The sequence below is a fragment of the Notechis scutatus genome, unplaced genomic scaffold (genome assembly GCF_049901735.1).
Source record: "Notechis scutatus isolate UNSWTSFEM ecotype Mainland unplaced genomic scaffold, rNotScu1.2 NSCUSCF113, whole genome shotgun sequence".
NCBI lineage: Eukaryota > Metazoa > Chordata > Lepidosauria > Squamata > Elapidae > Notechis > Notechis scutatus.
Window position 1 is genome coordinate 15001 of NW_028263140.1, and position 19388 is coordinate 34388.

At 48.0% G+C, this 19388-nt stretch overlaps 1 protein-coding gene and 1 long non-coding RNA gene across 6 annotated transcripts in view; one reads left to right on the top strand and one right to left on the bottom strand.

Annotated features, from left to right (window-relative positions):
- Positions 1-18081, top strand: part of LOC148128602 (vomeronasal type-2 receptor 26-like) — a 25816-nt gene extending 7735 nt beyond the window's left edge. Inside the window, exons 5-7 of one of the 5 annotated variants that reach the window (XM_087948749.1) lie at positions 174-383; positions 4544-4670; positions 5530-6624. In XM_087948749.1, coding sequence (XP_087804875.1) covers positions 294-383; positions 4544-4670; positions 5530-6440 — 1128 coding nt within the window. In that variant the 5' untranslated portion in view covers positions 174-293 and the 3' untranslated portion in view covers positions 6441-6624. Of the gene's footprint in view, positions 1-173; positions 384-4543; positions 4671-5529; positions 6625-12704; positions 12720-18062 lie in introns of those variants that run through there. The other 4 variants (XR_015746238.1, XM_087948748.1, XR_015746239.1 and 1 more) reach the window with 4 other exon arrangements.
- On the bottom strand, positions 10551-15818 carry LOC148128603 (uncharacterized). Its single transcript, XR_015746240.1, has 3 exons — positions 14550-15818; positions 13333-13446; positions 10551-11240 (listed from the first exon to the last, which is right to left on the bottom strand). It is a non-coding gene; the product is annotated as an uncharacterized LOC148128603 (long non-coding RNA).
- Positions 18082-19388: the final 1307 nt, after the last annotated feature.

The window sequence follows — 19388 nt, forward strand, 5'->3', positions numbered from 1 at the left end:
AAATTTTTGTGAACTTTTTCCCTTCACTTGTAAGATAGTGGTAACACCCATTTTCCTAATGAAGCATGTCTGTAAATTAGACAACTACAGAAGAAAGATTAAATATTGAAAAAGCGTCTGGGATAAGAAACAAAGTTTTCTGCTTTTAAAATTGCTGCATGTTCCCATTCTAGTTCCATCCTTTCCTGGAGAAGAATGAGTTTGTCAATATTTCGGAATTGAATTGTACATGGACCCAAATGGAGAGGTAGCAGCAGATCTGCTCATTTGGGGCTTCTTGGTTCTTCCCAGGGATGATCCCAGGAGAGAGACTGTGGCGTATTTTAAAGACAGAGACTTTATATCAGAAAAATGTTCTTTCACGGCTAAAGTTGCTCAACAAGGTAGGAGAAAGTTTGGTGTCTTCTCTCCATTTTCCAAAGCCTGAGGTCCCATTTCAAGAGGGCTGATGCTATTCCCCAAAGGTGGTTGACCTTCACCGAGAATTGAATCTGGGCAGGAGAAACTGGATTTTTCCCTTAGGCTGCTTGGGAGGCTCATATTGTTCCATTTTGTGGACCACATACAATTAAGGGTCTCCATCAAACGGGTGAGAATCCCACAAGGGCTGGGGAATGTGTCCCTAGTAGCTTCTGGTGGTTTGCTCCTTGTGCCCAGAAGAGCAACGAAGGCGGCAATTCTGCTGACCGGGGCCTGAATCCAGGCTTGGACCGTATCGGATGGGATTGAATCGTGAGTGGACGGAGGTCCTTTTGGCCCCATTGGGGGAAAGAAGCTTCTTCTCGTCCTGCTTGGGGAAAAGTGTCCCCTGAAGGGGCAGCTCCATAATCTGGGAGGCTCTTAAGGAGGCCGGACCTGGCCAGAACTCTCCATGCCTCCCTTTCACCCTCCCTGGGATGGAGCAATGGGCCTTCTGCTCCTAGGAAGCAGCTCCAAGGCTTTCAGTTCACCTGAAATTATCAAGATTGTTCTGATATCACACCTTAAAATTATGGGTGTGAGAAGAGGGGAGAAATGCGTGTTAATGGGGTCATGAGAAGGAACCGGCTGGTTATCACTTAATGCTGAAATCTTTTCTCAGTTCCATCCAGGGGTGGGATTCAAATTTTGTAACAACCGGTTCTGTGGGCGTGGCTTAATTTGTGGGTGTGGCTTGATGGTCACGTGACCAGATGGGCATGGCCAGGTGGCCATGTGACTGGCAAACCAAATACAAGTGGTCCTCGCTTAATGGCCAGTTGCTTAGCAAGTGTTCTAATTTATGACTGATCTCCCCAGAGCTCCTTGACCTGGTTTTGGAGTTTTGACAACCATAAACACAAACACACAAACACACACACGCACACAGCCTTCTGACCCTGCTATTCTTTGATTCTGTAAGGATCTCCTGCTGGAGCAGGGGGTTGGACTAGATGACCTCCGAGATCCCTTGCAGGCCAGCCCTAGATTGCTGTGCTGCTGCAAATAGTCTTCTGAAGCCAGGGTTTGTGTCCTTCCTTCCTCTCCTTTTTTTCTCTCTCTCTCCCTCCCTCCTTCCATGTATTTATCTATCCATCCATATATCTCATTCACTTTTTCTCCTCCCTCCATCTCTTTCTTTCTTTTTCTTTCTTTGTCCCCTCCTTCCATCTCTCCCTTTCTTTGTCTATCCATTTTCCTCCTTTTGCTTCCTTTCTCTTTTATTTCTTTCTTTCTCTTTCCTTTCTTGTCTCTCTCTTCCTCTTCTCTCATTCCCTCTATTTCTCTCTTCCTCTCTTTTCTCTCTTTCCCCTCTCTGTATCTCTCTGTATCTCTCTCTCATTCTGCCTCTTTCCCTGTCTTCCCTCCTCCCCTTTGTGTTGTGTGTGTGTGTGTGTGTGTGTGTGTGTGTGTGTAAAAGAGAGGCATGGATAAGTCTGACCAGGTCTGGTCTCTTTAAGAACCTCCCCAACTATGAACCGGCCCTTTCAGGGGACACTTTTCCCCAAGCAGGACGAAGCTTCTCTCCCAATGGGACCAAAAGGACCTCCACCCAATCATGATTCAAATTCATCTGAATTCAGGCCCTGGTCAACAGAATTCCCTTTTTTTCTTTGCTATTTTGGGCACAAGGAGCAAACAAACCTGAAGCTCTTAGTGACACATTCCCCAGCCCTTGTGGGATTCTCACCAGTTTGAAGGAGATACTAAACCATAGGTGGTTCACAAAATGGAGCAGTGCGAGAAGGTAAGGGTGACGGTGGGGGATAGCGAAGTGGCCGGGTCCCTATCTTCCCCTCTCTCTCCCCCACTCTGTGTGTGTGTGTTGTGTATCTGTGAATGTGTGTGTGTGTGTCTCTCTCGCGCATGGCCAAGCCAGCAAGCTCTCCTTGGCGCTCTTCGCTACTTCTTTCATTTCTTCTTTTTGAATCCAGACTGGCTAAACAACGATTGCCAGACTGAGGTGGAAGCGTCCATTCGGGTGACCCTCCTCCTCCTCCTCTTCCTCCTCCTCTTGCACCCGGCAGCTGTGGATGGATCAGGAGGGTGCAGTTGTGTGGGGAGATGCTCGCTCCTCAAGTGAGCATCCACCCGCCCCGTACTTGGTTTTGCTGTGCTTTGGCATTTGCTTGAGGAGCATCTCCCGTGTGCATGCACCCTCCCAGCCCTGCCACAATGGCCGGTTATGAGAGGAGGAGGAGGAGGAGGAGAAGGGTCGCCCGAAGGGATGCTTCCACCGCGGCCTGGCGATCATTGTTCAGCCAGTCTGCATTCCAAAAAGAAGAAATGAAGGAAGTAGCGAAGAGCGCCAAGGAGAGCTTGCTGGCTTGGCCATGCCACGGCTTTCAGGGGAGACACACACATACAGAGTGGGAGAGAGAATCAGGAAGATAGGGACCCGGCCGCTTCACTATCCCCCGCCGTCACCCTCACCTTCTTAGGCCAGGCGAGGGATGGGCAGGGCCAGCCGCTTCAGCAAGGTGAAGAGGAGGCGACCAAGCACAGGCGAGTAGAAACCTGGGAACGGCGGCTCCTAAAGGGCTTTGAGGTTGGATGACCTGGAGCGGCCGAGATCCGAGTGAGCATTGCACCACAGGTTCACCTGATCGCCCACTTCTTTGGTGTTGGCTTTACGGAGCCAGGCGTGAGGTCTGGGCTGACATGTGACAGCAGTGCCTTTAGCTGTGCTTGCTTGTAAGTGTCCAAATAATCTGGTGAAGACACCGGAGGAGTCACTCAGGTAGACCTCCCCCATTCCCTGAGCTAAGAAGGCAAGGAGCTGCGCCTCGACTCACCCAATTCCTAGGACTACCCCAAATGGTCTCAATTCGGCACGGAGAGGGTAGCTCCCCCTGGCAGTTCCCCTTTCCCTCACTGCTCTGACTTCCTGTGGCTCGCCTCCAGCCTGAACACCAGGTTGGACCACCAGAAGGCCACTTCCCCACTTCTCAACGGCGCTCCTGTGCCGACCACTACAGGACTCTCCATCTCTTTCTCCACATTCTCCCTCAACTTCGAAATGACGACACCTGTTGCCGACATGGGTACGACCGGGCTGCCGGTCACCTTTACCCCCCCACCCCACTTGCCTTTTGCCGCTGCCACCTGGACCCCTAACCCCCAGCAGGTAAGGCCCAGCACCTGCGGTGAATCCCAGCTAAATTTCACTGTACCGGAGGACATGTGGAGAGGCTCATGTTCTCCTGCTGCTGGGAAAGCAAGAGAGTCTTTCCCGGCACAGCGAAAAGTTTGCAACTTCCTCTCCAATAGGGAAATGGGCGCTCTGGGCGGCAGAGAAGCAGCCGCTTGAATCCAGTTTCTCTCTGCTGCCCGGAGCTGTGCCGGAAAGACTCTCTTGCTCTCCCAGCAGTAGGAGACACGAGCCTCTCCACATGTCTTCCAGTACAGCGAAATGTAGCTCGGGTCCCCACCAGTCTGCATCTCGCCCCCCGCCTGGATTCACCACAGATACTGGGCCTTACCTGCTGGGGGTGAGGGCGGCGGGTGGTGGCAGCAAAAGGCAAGTGGGGTGGGGGGGGGTAAAGGTGACCGGCAGTGGCAGGTAGGTGACTGGGCCCAAGAGCTTGCAGAGCCTCACTCACCCAGGGAGATCAGGCAGGGCCACAGCGGAAGGCATGCAGCAATGGCTGGACTGGCGAGTGGGCAAAAGCAGGCTGCAGGCGATGCCACGCATGCACGATAAGGACTGACTGGAGCGGAGGGGAGGGCGGGCAGAGAGGGGCGGGGCCAGTCAGTGGTGCAATTTGCCGGTTCTCTGAACTGCGCAGAATCATAACAACCGGTTCTATAGAACTGGACAGAACCAGTAGAATCTCACCCCTGGTTCCATCTCTCCAGACTTTTCTATTTAATAAAGTCCTTTTTTTTTGGCAATGTGAGATGCCAAAAGCAAAAGTGAGGAACTAATGGAAGAATCTTCCAGAAGTTATATCTCCAACCATTTGGAAATAGTGAGAGATTTTGCTTACTTAAGTGAAGACCAGAGGCTAGTAACTTGTCTAATATCCATTTTTACCTCCATTTTCCACATATTTCCTTTGCAATCTTATTTTTTTCTGCTCAGTCCTTTCCTCAATCTGAATGTGTGGAAAGTTGTCATCCTGGATTTGTCAAGAGGGCTCGAGAAGGAGAGCCAGTTTGCTGCTACGACTGTGTTCCTTGTCCGGAGGGGACCTTCTCCACTCAGAAAGGTGGGTGACACCAGAGGAAAGGAAGGCCTGGTGGAACTGGATCCATCGAGAGAATTGTCATGAAAGTGTGAATTAAAAAAACACTTTGAAGCTGAATTGGTTTCTGGTTTATTTCCAAAATGCCCCATTTTTTATCTAAACAGAAGAGCAAAAAGACTGTGAAGGAAGGGCTGGATAGAGAGAAGTGGCTGTGGCAGATTGGGCAGGCTTTAATACTGCCAGAGAAAATATTTCTTCTTTTTAGCTTGGATGTGTCCTTCCTTCCACATTTACTTCTCTAGGAACACCTGAGTTCCTTGAAACACGAGGAATTGTTTTAGGTCCACCTCCTGAAAGGAGGATTGCAATGCAGTCTACATGGGTTCCCTTTGAGGAACACTGAAAAGGTGTTGCTGATGTACGAGATACACAATGTGGTGGCATGGATAGTTATGCCTGTATGTGTCTGCACCCGTATCACCACTGCTCCAATGGCCATTCCAAATTATTTGCAACAGTCACTTGATCTGCCAGCCACCTCTTAGGCAAGTATGACAAGAATTGCCATCTTGCACGTAAGTTTCTCTAGAAAGATTAATTGATTCATTATTTTCCTTTAGTAATGGAGGTTCCTATCAATATTCTGAACATTACAAAGGAAATCTTTCAAGTCCAAAGCTTCCCTCAATTTCATAGCCTATCAAAAATATACTGTAGCTATATTTTTTAAAAAGTGATAAGACTTATTTTTTGTCTCTGGAGATATTAAGAAATCCATCCTGGGAAAATGCTCCTGATAATCACTTGTTCCCAAAGAATGTATAATATATCTTGAAATGCAAAGGACAAAGAAATATGGGGTTGTTGTTTTTTTTCTCAGATACAGAAAAATGCACCAAATGTCCGGATGATAAATACCCAAATAAAGAAAGAGTCCAATGTATCCCCAAAGTTATAACCTTCCTGTCTTATGAAGAACTTCTGGGCATCATCCTGGTTTCTTTTGCCCTATTCTTGTTCCTAACCACAGGCCTTGTTTTAATCGTCTTCATTAAATACCGAGAAACTCCCCTTGTCAAAGCCAACAACCGGGACCTCTCCTACATCCTCCTGGTCTCCCTCCTGCTTTGCTTCTTGTCTCCTTCTCTCTTCATTGGTCAACCAAGGAAAGCCACCTGCCTTCTCCGACAAACGGTTTTCAGCATCATCTTCTCAGTTGCCGTTTCTTCTCTCTTGGCCAAAACCATCATGGTGGTGCTGGCTTTCCTGGCCACAAAACCAGGAAACCGAGCAAAGAGATGGTTGGGGAAGAGCTTGGCCAACTCCATCATCCTGTCTTCTTCTGGTGTCCAAGTTATCATCTGCTCCATCTGGCTGGGAGTTTCTCCCCCCTCCCCTGACTCTGACCTCCTCTCCCAGCCTGGAGAGATCATCCTGCAATGCAACCAAGGGGCCGTTGTCATGTTCTACATCACCCTCAGCTACATGGGCTTCCTGGCTGCCGTCTGCTTCACGGTGGCTTTCCTGGCCAGGAATCTGCCTGGGGCCTTCAACGAAGCCAAGTTGATCACCTTCAGCATGCTGGTCTTCTGCAGTGTCTGGGTGACTTTTGTGCCCACCTACCTGAGCACCAAAGGGAAACACATGGTGGCTGTGCAGGTCTTCTCCATCCTGGCCTCCAGTGCTGGTCTGCTGGTCTGCATCTTCATCCCCAAGTGCTACATTATCCTTCTGAGGCCAGAGCTGAACACAAAGGAGCATCTCACAGCCAGAACAAATGTAAAAACATGAGATATAACATCATTATGATAGTGGAAGAATTGTTCATGTTTCTTTTATTTGATTTCCATTTTGATAGTATGCAGGAGTCAAAGAAAATGATATCTGTATGTTACAAAATGGGGAATTGTTGAACAACTGGAATTCTTGCAGTTCCCTCCCATCTCAATAAATATTGCTAAAGAGACCACTGTAAAATTCATGGGAATTCAGCTGTTCAGCAACAGCTACTGAACATGATACCTTATAAAAAATGATTGACGCACTTGTTCCCACTGACAGCAGCTAAATATATGGGTGGGTGGTGAGAGAATGTGTAGGAAAAGAGGTCAGGAGGAAGCTGTGGGAACCAAACACCAGCCTGGTTGCCTGATCCTCTCCCTAAAAAAGCCAGAATGATGTGAAATGCCATGTTTGACTGGCTCTCAGCTGAGGAGGGAAATCTTCATCCCTCTTATGAGTCTTTCTTGATTTCCTGATAAAACCTCCTTTGCAGAAAGATTTCAGCAGAACAGCTGTCTGGGATTTCAGTTTGGGATTGTTTTTATTTTGGTATGTACTTCACAGCAAAAAAAAAAAGGAAATAAAAAAATGAAGCGTGTAAAGAAATTTCCACTGTATATTTTTTTTTCTTTCATCAACCAGAGAAATAAAATAGCCGTTTTCAGGCTCTTTAATTTTCCACTCTACAATTTGTACCTAAAGCATTTCTCTGCTCCTCCTCTAAGCCTGTCTCGTCTGTGAAGGGCTGGAGAAGATGTCCAGAGAAAGGGGACCTTGGGACTCTTCCCAGGAGGAAGTTGCAGGGATCTTGTCTCAAGGCAGCCGCATCATTGACCAGGTCACAAACCTCCAATGCTGCATAATGTTCATCCAGGTACAAGAAGGGGCTGAATAAGTGGGAGGGACTTTTAGGTTTCTAGGAAGAGGCACCCATGGAAGCTGCTCTGCTCTCCAGCCACAGAGATTGCTGATCAATTGGGAATCAATTTTTATGTCTCATAAAGGCTCCTAACTGTGAATAGGATCCCTTTGCAAATTCCATTTTAAGGAGATAAGAAAAGCTCTGTTGGATCAGAAGAAGGTCAGTCTAAGGTTCACACAAATCCCTCTGGTTCTTGCACAAGCAATAGAAGAAGGCTGAGACTTGTGGCTTTGTGCCACATGGAAGAGGCATTTATCCAGAGGTGGAATTCAGTAGGTTTTGACCAGTTGTGGAGAACTGGTAGTGGAAGTTTTGAGTGGTTCGGAGAAGTGGCAAATACCGCCTCTGACTGGCCTTGCCCCCATCTCTTCTCTGCCTCCCACTGAGTCCCAGCTGATCGGCTGGATTGGTTGTCCTGCACAAGAGAACGGAGCTGGAAAGAAGGTTAGTCGGGAGAGGAAGGAATGGGCTTTTGAAGTAACTTTCCACTGCCACGCCCACAAAGCCCCGCCCACAAAGCCATGCCCACAGAACCAGTAGTAAAAAAAAATGATCCCCACCACAGCGATTATCCCACAATTTCACTTTCCTCCATCACTACCCACAACATTGGACACTCAGCCATCTCACACTCTAGGAATCTCCAATTTTAGTATCTCACATTAATCTGAGAAAATGTTTCCAAATTTCCCATCCCAAATTCAATAAGAGTTAAGGCGGGAGTAGAATTCAAAAGTCTCCTGGTGATCCGCTCAAAGTCCCCCAGGAAGTTTTCCTGCCTGAGGGAGGATTAGAACTCAAAGCCTCCCGAATATTGGCCAATACAACCAACAAGTCCTAAATCAATTATTGTCAGGAAGCTCACTCAAATTGACCGGCAATTCATGCAAAAAATTAGGCTGTGCGTTTCCCAGAAGATGGGTAGGCTCCATAAACAATGCCATTGTTTCATTTGAGGAATGAAGGCGGAGATGGGAGGTTCTGGAAACGCCATTTTACAGGATGCACCTTTTTTAAAAAAAAAAAAAAAACAAGTTTTATTTTCAAGACAAACAATACATAGATACACATATAACAAAACATAAAAGCATAAAAAATCTCTTATCTGAAAGTTGATTAGTCCCGGGTTAAAACTCTTGGTACAGACACAAATTCAAATTCATATTCATTTTACATACCATTTCATATCTTATTAACATTTTTAGTTTTCTATATGTCTTCTCCTCTCCCTTAAATTCTCAATTTTATTTTATTATATTTATCCCTCTCAATTCATATCATAATATTTATTATTCTTTGTCTGTTCTATTCCAGCCAGCCCTTTATTTTCCTTCTTTAAAAAAAAGAAAAAACTTCTCCTGTACACTATATGGAGTATGATGCCTTTATCTCTTTCCCCTACATTTATAATACTTAATATAAAACACGTAACATATATTGGGATTCTGTCTGGTACATTCTAAAATTATACTATATTATCAAAAATAATACAAATCTATTCATTAGTATTAATATTCATTCATATCTTAAACATTTAAATCATTACTTTTCAATTAAATCACATACTTTTATGGGAGCCCTATTTTCCATAGTTATATATTATATCCCTCATCATATATTATAGCTCATTATTTCATTAAAAAGTACCTCCTTCTTCTCCTTCAATTCTCATTTCACAAGAAATTTTGCTAGTATACCATATTCTGATCATTAATATTAACAATCATTTATATCTTAAACATTTTATCCATTTCAATTAAATATCATGCCTTTGTGGGAACACTTATGCTTTTCAAAGATTATTACCCCCCCCCCCCCACATCACAATCTTGAATCATGTTTCTTTACAGTACTCCCTTTTCTTAACCAAAAATTTCACTAATTTATGTTAAATATTTTATCACATTTTAGGTTACATATTGTTTATAATTTTCTATGTTTACTTCTAAATACAAGTATAAAAATGCAGTCTTATGTACCTTTCTAGAATCCCTTTAACCATAAAGCTTATCCATTATCTCTAAAAAAAATTGCTTCTTAACATCTTGCTCCCCACCATTAGAACTTCTCATCCCTTCCTTTCTTTCTTGTTTCTTCTTCTCCTTATCCTCTTTAACCCCTTGTCTCTCCACCTCCCTTTTATTCTGCTTTCCCCCTTTCTGTTGTTTCTTAACATAATGTCCCCTTTTCACCTTATTCTTCTCTTTTTGGGCTATTTTTCCAGATCTTAAAGACCTTTTCCCCCTTTTCTCTTGCTTTTTCTCTTCTCCAGTCAAAATAATTTGTTCATCAAAGATGGCTTCTCCTTCTTCTTTGTCCCCATCATCCTCATTCTGCTTCACATAAGTATAAACCGCCATTTCCAAGTATTGAAAAATAGTGTCAAGACCATCTTCCCCTCCTTGTTTTTCTCTTTCAAATTTTTGATATATAAGTTCCAATTCATCCATAGATGATGCCATTATGTAGAGAAAACGTTTTTCCAAACAACCACCCAGATGATTTAATCAGAAGTAATTTCCAAAGATTCCAAAGTCACCAAACAATCCAAACAGACTATTTCTTTTAGATACCTTCTTCTTCTTCACTTTCTCTTTCTGGGGTTAAAGTAATCACAAATCCTTTTCAAATATATTTTTTGGAAGTTTTTAAACTCTTTGTAATTCTAGGCAATCTTCTCCTTATTTTCAAATTTGAGTGCACCATGGTGGGTCTGTCCCCATTCTTGGGAATGGGACATATTGTGTGGGTGTGTTTGCTGTGTATATTGACAACACGCAAGTTTTAGGGGAACCTTTGAAAGTGAGCTCAGTCTGCTCCTAAACTGTGAGCCCTATCTGACCATCACAACACCCGAAGGGCATCCAGATATACACAAAGCCTTGTTTTTCTATGCTTCAAGCATGGACATCAATCTGATCGTCGGTCCACTCTTATTTTATCTTTTTGGAATGTGCAGTAAGTTGAACACATACTAAATCTCACACATGTTCATTTTGCCATTCTAGGCCCTTTTGCTTTTTTTCTATCAGCTGCCTCTTGTCTTTCCGCCTTATTCCTTGGATGGCTCCAAAGACCACAAAGCTAGAACTTCTTGGAAAAATCCATCACTTGTTTATACCAAGAACAATCCAAGTTCATTTGCTTAATTTTCATGGTCCAACTCTGCCCTTTTCATCCCAGTTTCATGTTGGACAATGCCCATTCAGCAAGGAGATGTAATGGTGTAGCCACTGGATGCAGATGTTTGCTTGTTATGATACAAGAGTGTTGCGTTGGTCTGGCGTGAGTGAGGAAAGAGATGGGATTCCCCTGCTTCCTCCCTAAAATATTTTTAAATAAATACTTTTCTTCCTTATCTGCATGATTGGCCTTCAGGGGACATGATTGTAGATGGCCAGGGAGAAAAAAGGGAAGATTACCAGGTTTATGCAGGAATCCTCAGATGTAGCTTTGCTTTCGCTGTGACCACTTGACTTTAGTGAAAGCATACCTTTTACTAGATGCAACTTGACTGCAAATGGAGATGAGTCTTTCTTTCCTGAAGGTCCAAGCTGGGCCGGGCCTGATAACCACTCACCTGCTTGGCTTCAATGCCTTCTCTTTGGCTGTGGGTAGTTCTCTTCTGGATGTCCATGCATCTGGGAAGGGTGAGGAGATGGCTGCTGCAGCTTTTGAGCAAAGGGCCATAGGGGACAGGAGATATCGCAATAACTCAACTGGGCACAGGAGTTTCTGGACGAAGCCGCTTGCCACTCTTTGCCTCTTCCTTCTTCTTCTGAAAACATTATCAGAAAATTCAAAAGGCCAACAGTAACAATGATTTCGGTCTTATTTACCAGAGCTGGGGAGGAGAGAGATGACTGGAGAATATTGGAGGGCCTTTTCTAGAAGAAAGGATGAAAACAAACAAACAGAAAGAAAAGTGAAAGCTTTCAGGCTTTCTTCCGCCCACCTCTTCATTTGTGGCCCAAAATGTCTTCATCATCAATGTTTGCTAGGCCAGCCCCTTTTGTCACCCCAGGGACCCCCACAGTTGCATTCAGCAGGCAACTTGAAGAAGAAGAGGGTGTAAGTCCATGAAGGGAGATTGGACAACCACTTGTCTGACATGGTATAGGGCAGGGGTGGGATTCAAATGTGGGTGTGGCTGGGTGGGCGTGGCTTCTTCTTTTTTTCAGCACCCCCCTTGTTTTTGGGCCTCCTGGACCTCAGGGATGCCTCCTGGGGGGCATTTTTGCTCCCAGAAGTCTTCCCTGGGGCCCAAGAAGGCACAAAACGGAGCACAGGGAGGGGCGCGCAGCATACATACACATCCCACACCCCCTTTTGCCTCCTGGGCCTCACGGAAACATCCTGGGCAAAGCAGTAAGACAGCGAGGGGGATCCCGGCACAGCTGATCATCGGGAAGGGAAAAAGAACCTGAAAAGATTCCTTCAGGATTTACTGGGTGGGGAAGGACGCAGTCAGTGCGGTCGGGCAGGCGCAATAAGGACTGACTGGGAGAGGAGGGTGGAGAGGGGCGGGGCCAGCCAGGGGCACGATTTGCCGGCTCTCCGAACTGTGCAGAATCATAACAACCAGTTCTATAGAACCAGTCCGAACCAGTAGAATCCCACCTCGGCTATAGGGTCTCCTGCTTGAGCAGGGGGTTGGACTAGAAGACCTCCAAGGCCCCTTCCAGCTCTATCCTGATTGGTTAATAAAGGGCCAAGTCCAGCAAAAGGAGCTGGAGACTCATCGAGAATTCCAATCCCATCAAGGATTGTCCAGAAGACTCCACGGCTTTGATCCCCAACCTGAGCATTGACAGTCTTCCCTCTCCTAAAGATAGGATTTCTCCTCCTCTCTTCTACAACCCAATGCCTGGCTCTTAACACAGCAATGGCAGAGCCAGGAGCAAAAAGGAAAGAAAGAAAGAAAGAAAGAAAGAAAGAAAGAAAGAAAGAAAGAAAGAAAGAAAGAAAGAAAGAAAGAAAGAAAGAAAGAAAGAAAGAAAGAAAGAAAGAAAGAAAGAAAGAAAGAAAGAAAGAAAGAAAGAGCACAGTCCCACCTAAAAGTCTCAACCAGAATTCCTCTCGTTCCTGAGGTTTTCTTTTGCACAAAATGTTCCCTTTCCTTCCTTCTCTTTATTTATATTTGTATCCCTTTCATTCTACCACACACACACACACACACACACACACACACACACACACACACACCTCTGTTCTTACCTTCTGTTCCCGGGCTTGCTTTTTGCTAGTCATCTTGTACAACTTATGTACTTTCTTGGTGTTAAATTCAGTAAACTTGGAGGCAAATACCCATAGAAAGGAGGTGAACAGCTATTGTAATTTTCTCTTTTTAGGAGCTGGGCCAGAAGCCCAGACTTTTCATGCCGGAGGAAAGAGATGCCCCAAAGAAGCAGTGATGGAGAGATGCTTTCTTCTGGGGCCCAAAAGTTCCCTCTTACACAAAAATGTCTTACTTCAAACTTGAGTGATGAAGACTCCCAAGATAAAGTCTGCAGAGTTTGATGCAAGCATGGCATGACCAGTCTGCTACTTTTCTTGACTACTGCAAATGCCGGTATTGTGGTTTTCTAGGGGTTTGGACTAAAATGTGGATTTTGTTTTTAACACTCATATTTAACAACATATTTCCACACAGGGGAATTCAATAATTGGAGACGGCATCTCATTTGAGGCATTGCAGCAGGTATTCAAGGGGAGTTGGACTGTTTGCTTGTGGCTATGTAGAGATTCTAGGCAATTCCTCTTTTAACTCCATCCCCAGGTTCTGCCTCTTCTTCCCCTAGACCTCCAAACTCAAAAAGACTCCTGACTCGCAAATCTGACTGCAACATCTGGACAAGAGGGGGGGGGAGGAAGAGAGGGAGATTGCAGAATTGGTGGGCAGGCAAATCACCATCTCCATTCTTCAAGAACTTCCTGTTCAGGGTGGATTTTCAAACATTCAGCCATGTGGTCTCCTACCTTGAGCAGGCAACTCCGACTTTGCTCCAGCTGCTCTTCCTCTCTAATGGCTTTTTTTTCTGGCTCATCCAGATGCTTGAGGGACTTCTTCACTGGGCTCATCAGGTCTTTGCACTTGGGAGACAGAAAAAGCAAAGCTCCATGTGAGTCGCACATCAGAAGGAAGGCGAGGAAAGGGAGACCCCGATTGAGGCAACCTTTTGAGGCTAGGGGCCCATTTGAATCTGGGGGAGGGGATCTGCTGTGGGCACCCTCTCAAAATGGCAGCCAGAGGAGTCTTCCCCATTCCCAAGACAAGTCACCAGGCTACAGAGAGGACAACATTGGAGTGGGAGGTTCCACTCTTGCAAAGCAGACTCTCTCTTTTCATCCCATTCTCAGAAGATCTACAATTCTCCTGTGTTAGAGGTAAACTGGTTGCGGGAAAAGTCCTTTTCCGTTGAGATGAACCTGCCAGGGACCGTGTTTGGCTTTCCAGCATGTCAGCCACCTTAACTGAGAAGGGGAAGAAAGTGAGAGGGCGAAGGAGCCTGAGGTGTATCCAGAGAAACACCTGGAGCCACACGGTCTCAGGCCCCAGGTGGCTGGGCAAGAACAAGCAAGCGAAAGCGATCCAGAGTTCAGGATGGGATTTAATGCTCGTCTGGGGAGGCCCTAAAATCTTGGAGACGGTGCGAGAGGTTCCCCACCTTTCTTGAGGCGAATTCATTCAGGTGGAGGAAGGGAGCTTTTGTTTCGATCCAGAGGAACCGATCGTTTCATGAAAGAGGCAGTCCTCGACTTACAACCATGAGAAGCTACAGCGGCACTGAACCAAGTGACTTATGACCCTTATGGCCGTTGCAGCATCCTCCTGCCACTAAGAGATGGCAGGGGGGTGTTTGAGGTGCCGGCCCCACAGGCTCACCCCATTGACTGTTGCACTACTCCGAAACCGGCGCCTCGAATATGGCAGCACATTGGGAAATTAGAGCAAAGCCGCCTTCGAGGCACCAGCTCTGGAGTGGTGCAACAGTCAATGGGGTGAGCCTGCAGGGCTGGTACCTTGAACGCCCCCCTGCTGCCTCTTAGTGCCCCTCTGACGGCCCCCTTGGGGATGCTAAGAGGTGGCAGGGGGCATTCGAGGCACCGGCACCACAGGCTCACCCCATTGGGAAGAGAGTTTAAAAGAGATGCAAGCTGAGTGCGGTGTCTGCTGGGAGCAAATGTGAGTTTACCTTGTGTTGACTTTGCTTATCTGTGTTCCTGGCATCTTCCCAACCGTGTTGAGTTATTGCCATGCCTTCAAGTCTGGAATTCCTTCTCCTGCCCTGCCGAACTAATGACCTCCTCTTGCCTTGATTGGACTTCTAGTTACAGTGTTTGTTGACCACGTTTTGGTCTTGATTCTCTGCAGCCCAAGGCTGTTCCTGGGAGAGTTTTCCTCCAGCCCAGAAGGTAACCACGACATTGGGGGCAAAGTTGGAGCTAATAAAGGGACTCCTACTGATTATCTGACTGGGTTGCCTTTGGGTCATCACAGTTAAAAGGTGCAGGTGTGAATGCAGCCACTGGGGAAGAGACCGGGTTCAGTGGGTCGTGTGGATCTCACAAGAGTCAGTCAGGTGGGGTGGTAGTTCAATCCCAGGGGGCCCTGAGTTCCAGTCCTGCCTGGGGTGCCAAGCCAGCTAGGAGGCTCTGGACCAGCCGCTCTCTGGAGCCCTGGGAAAGAGGCAATGGCAACCGCTTCTGAGCAGCTTCCCCTGGGGGCTTCCGGGCAACCTTCCCGCCCAGCTGGGCGAGGCCGAGGGGCCTCTCTGGGCCTGGCTTCTTCCTCGCTGGTCAAGCGGCCTCCAACGGGCTGGATTCGGAGAGGGTTTGGCAGGGGGCTGTGCTGTGAGGAGGGGCACACAGGGGTCCTGCAGTGCCAGGGGGTCTGCAGGGGGTCCGCCCCCTCCCTAGTGAGGGCAGGGAGGGAGGGGGCCTGGGGGAGAGGTTGTTTCACTTCTGATGGCCATAAGAAACCAGGGTTCCTGCATTCTGCAAGCTAGCCAATGACTGAGGGTCTCTTCAGGGGTCTTTGTTCTTCCCCAAAATGGAGGCAGGACGTGGAGAGGGGCTGGTCTGCATCCGAGTTTTTCAAACTTGAGGAGGAATGGACTTCAACCCCAGAGTTCCCCTCCCAACAGTGCATGGACTTCCTCATGCTGGGCAGGGAATTCTGGGAATTAAAGTCCCTTCATCTTCAACTTCCAACTTTGGAAAATGCTGGTCTCCCTTCTTCCCTTTTGTGAGGGGTTAAAGCCCTGCACCAAGACTTGGCTAACTCACAGGTTGCTCAATCTATTTTCTTTTTTTCTCGGTCTCTCCCTCCCTCCCTCTCCCACTCTCCCTTCCCGGCAACCCCGGATCCCCCTTGGAAGATGGGGAGGAAGAGCGCCCCCTGTGGGAAGGGTGAGGCAGCACTCCAGCGGGACTCCAGTAGGGGGCGGCAGAGGCCTCGGAGCTGGTGGACTTCTGGCACCATCAGGCAACGCGAAGGGAAAGGCGGGGTTTGGAGAAGGCGGGACAGGGGGGCTCCAGGTGCGCTGCCATCTGAGCCGTTGAAGAGAACAGCGCCCCTTTGGCCCACTCCCTCCGGCAGCTACTCTTCGGCCTTTCAGCGGCGCATTGTCCCCCCAGCCCGGTGCTGTCACATTCCCCCTCGTTCCTGCCCTTTCTTCAAGGCCCCCTGCTCTCCCACTCTCCTTCATTCCCCGCCACACGGCCCCCCCTGCCCAGACCCCTCCCCCAAACGCTCTGCCCCTCGCCCCCTTCCCGCCCTCCCAGACAGACAACCCGCCTCTCCCCGCTCTCCTTGCCCACCCCGCTTCCTTGGCCCGGACCAGCCACCCCCCCTCCAGGGACCCCAAAATCCTCGCCCCCTCCCCCTCCAAGACCCCTCCCCACTCCTCTATGAGGGGAGCCGGAGCTCTCAGCCCCTCCTCCCCGCGCTCTTTCTCAGCTCCTGTCTGGGTCAAAGGCGCCTTTTCTTTTGAGCGTCTCATCCAATCACAGCGCTCCTTGTTCCTTTGGGTCTGTGGTAGAATGAGGAGAACAACGGTTCTAATTATGGCGCCCGATCTTAGTCTCTTCCAAGGAGGCTCCGTTGTACCATGAGGAGAATAATGGTCATAATCGGGGCGTAAAATATGATGGATATTTTTTAAAAAGACCCGACACAGACAGTGCACTGTCGCTGCAGAAATGGAACCTGATGTACGATACAGGAATAAAATAATTTTTGAAATCCATGCAAGTCAATAGCCTCCAGCATGTCTTATAATGGATTCCATAGTAAATGTTTTGCTGTGTGGAAAAAGCACAAAAAGCCGCAAACACAATTCCCTAAATAATAGGGGGAGGGGCGGGGGGGCTGCTGAATCCCGGGGGAGCCTCTTCCTCAGCGGCGGAGCTGCTCTGGAAAAGGGGCACCAGGCGATCTCCCCGGATGGTGGTTCTGGAGGCAGCCCCCCCTCTGGCTCGGTGGGGTGGGCAGGGAGTGACCCTCGGAGAGGAGGCAGGGGGCTCCTGCAGGTATCTCGGCCCCGTCCTGTCCCCAGCCTTCCGAGCGGTGGGCAGCGGCTTCTGGGCCCTGGGGGATCGTCTGGATGGCCTTGCAGGCCTGGGCACGGAGGCCTTGTGGGATGGGGGAGGGGTTAGGGGTCCGCCTGTCGCTCAGGCTAGGCGGTTTCGGGCTGACCCGGGTGACTGGAGCCCGCGGAGGTCGGACGGGGAGGCATCCACCCCCCCCCCCCAGCCCCCCTCCCCATTCTTTTGGAAAGAAATCTCTTTTTCCTCCTTTCATTCGGAGCCTCTGATTTCCTGGCTTCCCTCAAAATGGGGGCTCTGCTTGAGTTTTGCGTCTCCCTGATTTTGCCTTTGATATTTGTCTCTCTTGTCTTCTTTCAGGTTATCGGGGTCTTTTTGCAACCATGGGGGTTCCTTCTGGGATCCTCCTTCCCTTCCCTTCTTTCCCTATTCTTTTTCCTTTCCTTCCCTTCCCTTCCCTTCTTTCCCTTTCCTTTCCTTTCCTTTCCTTCCCTTCCCTTCTTTTCCTATTCTTTTTCCTATTCTTTTTCCTATTCTTTTTCCTATTCCTTTTCCTCCTCCCTTCCTCACCTATTGACTTCAGTTCCTTCCCATCTTCCTCTTCTGCTTCTTCCTTTTCTTTTCCTCCTCCTATTTTTTCCTTTCCTTCCCTTCGCTTTTCTTATTCTTTTCCTCCCTTAATCTATTGACTTCACTTCCTTCCCATCTTCCTCTTCTGCTTCTTTCTTTTCCTTTCCTCCTCCTATTTATTTCCTTTCTTTTCGTTCTTTTCCTTCCCTTCCCTATCCTTCCCTTTCCTTTTCCTATTTGTTTTCCTTTCCTTTTCCTATTCCTTTCTGTTATGAACTAAACATAAACGTATTTTAATAAAGTTTAACAACCTTGATAGAAAAGCAGGCTCGTAATCCTGCACTTTTGATTGGTCCGTGGATAGCGAGCTGGGATTGGTCCTTACGGAGCAACCTGATTGGCTATTAGCGGAACGCCTCTCATTGGGTACAATTTAAACATTTCAACGTAAGTCATTGGTTAATGGGACAGCAGCCAGCCCTATAAAAGAGCTGTTGCTGCCCAGGGTTTTTGCTCTGTTTCTGATCGTTAATAAAGAGTTGAAGTTCACTGTTCACAGCCTCATCTCCGTTCCTTGCGCCCATGCCCAGAACTTAACACTGGCGACGAGGATGGGATGTGGAGACATCAGAGCTGACTGAACACTACAGAGCAACGAACAGAGCACGTGGCTGAAGAAGCACCTACAACGGCAAGATGTCCAGCGGTGCCATACCACCCGCTCCATTTGACCCAGCTAACGAAGACTGGGACTCATATATGGATCGGTTCCAGATGTTTCTGGAGACCAACAACTTAAAGGACGCTACAACTGGCAAGAAGCGAGCAGTATTTCTAACCCATTGTGGGCCTGCCGTTTTTAAGATGGCGAAAGCACTTGCCAAACCGGCTGAGGTGAAGTCAATGGATTGGGACACCCTCGCGCCCATCCTACGAGCCCACTATGCACCCGCCGTGCCAACACTGGTTCGAAGACACGAGTTTTACCAGAGGGACCAACGGAAAGGTGAGAGCGTTGCAGATTTCATCGCTGACCTCCGGAACCTGGGTGGCCTCTGTGCGTTTTCCAACCTCGAGGAAGCCTTGCGAGACCGCATAGTTCTGGGATTAGATGACGACACGGGGCAGAGCAAGATCATGGCAAAGGGGGACATCGATCTTGCCAATGCCATCACAGACGCTACTGCAGCAGAAGCAACCAGGAAGTCAGCCGCTCGAATGCGCTGCATCAACGCACCGCTCCGTAAACTCGCGAATGATACCTCGCCTCGTCCAGAGAGGCACTCAATGACGGCACACCATGAGGACCTCGAATCCCCATCAGATAGTGAAGAGGAAGAGGTCAACCGGCTCCGATCCGAACGCGACCAACGAGAACAATGAACCCAAAGATTCCTGCGTCAATGCGCTGGTTGTGGGGCAAACCACCCGCGATCAGATTGCAAATTCCTCGATGCGCTCTGCCGTTCCTGTGGAAAGAGAGGCCACATCGCAAAAGTCTGTAGAAGCAAGAGAGGACCCAGTCCAATCCAGAGGGAGAATAACTACCGCCAGACCACAGGAAACCTTCCTGTGAGTCGGGATCGCCTGAACCACCAATGGAACAACCACTCCTACAGAAATAAAGCACCTGCCACTTCAACGAGATGAGAAGAGGCACACCAAACCATTACCATCGGCCACGCTTCATCCTTAGATGCAAGAAAGATCCGAGTAAGGGTCGCCATCGAGAACCAACCTTGCGTGATGGAAGTCAACTCAGGGTCGTCTCTCTCGATGGTTTCCTGGAAGACCCTCAAACAGCTAATCCCTTCCATCCGTCGTCAGGATCTCAGCCCCCAAAGAATCATACTGAAAGATTACCAGGGCAACAGAATTCCAGTCATCGGCTGCAGCCAAGTCCAAGTCTCCTTCAA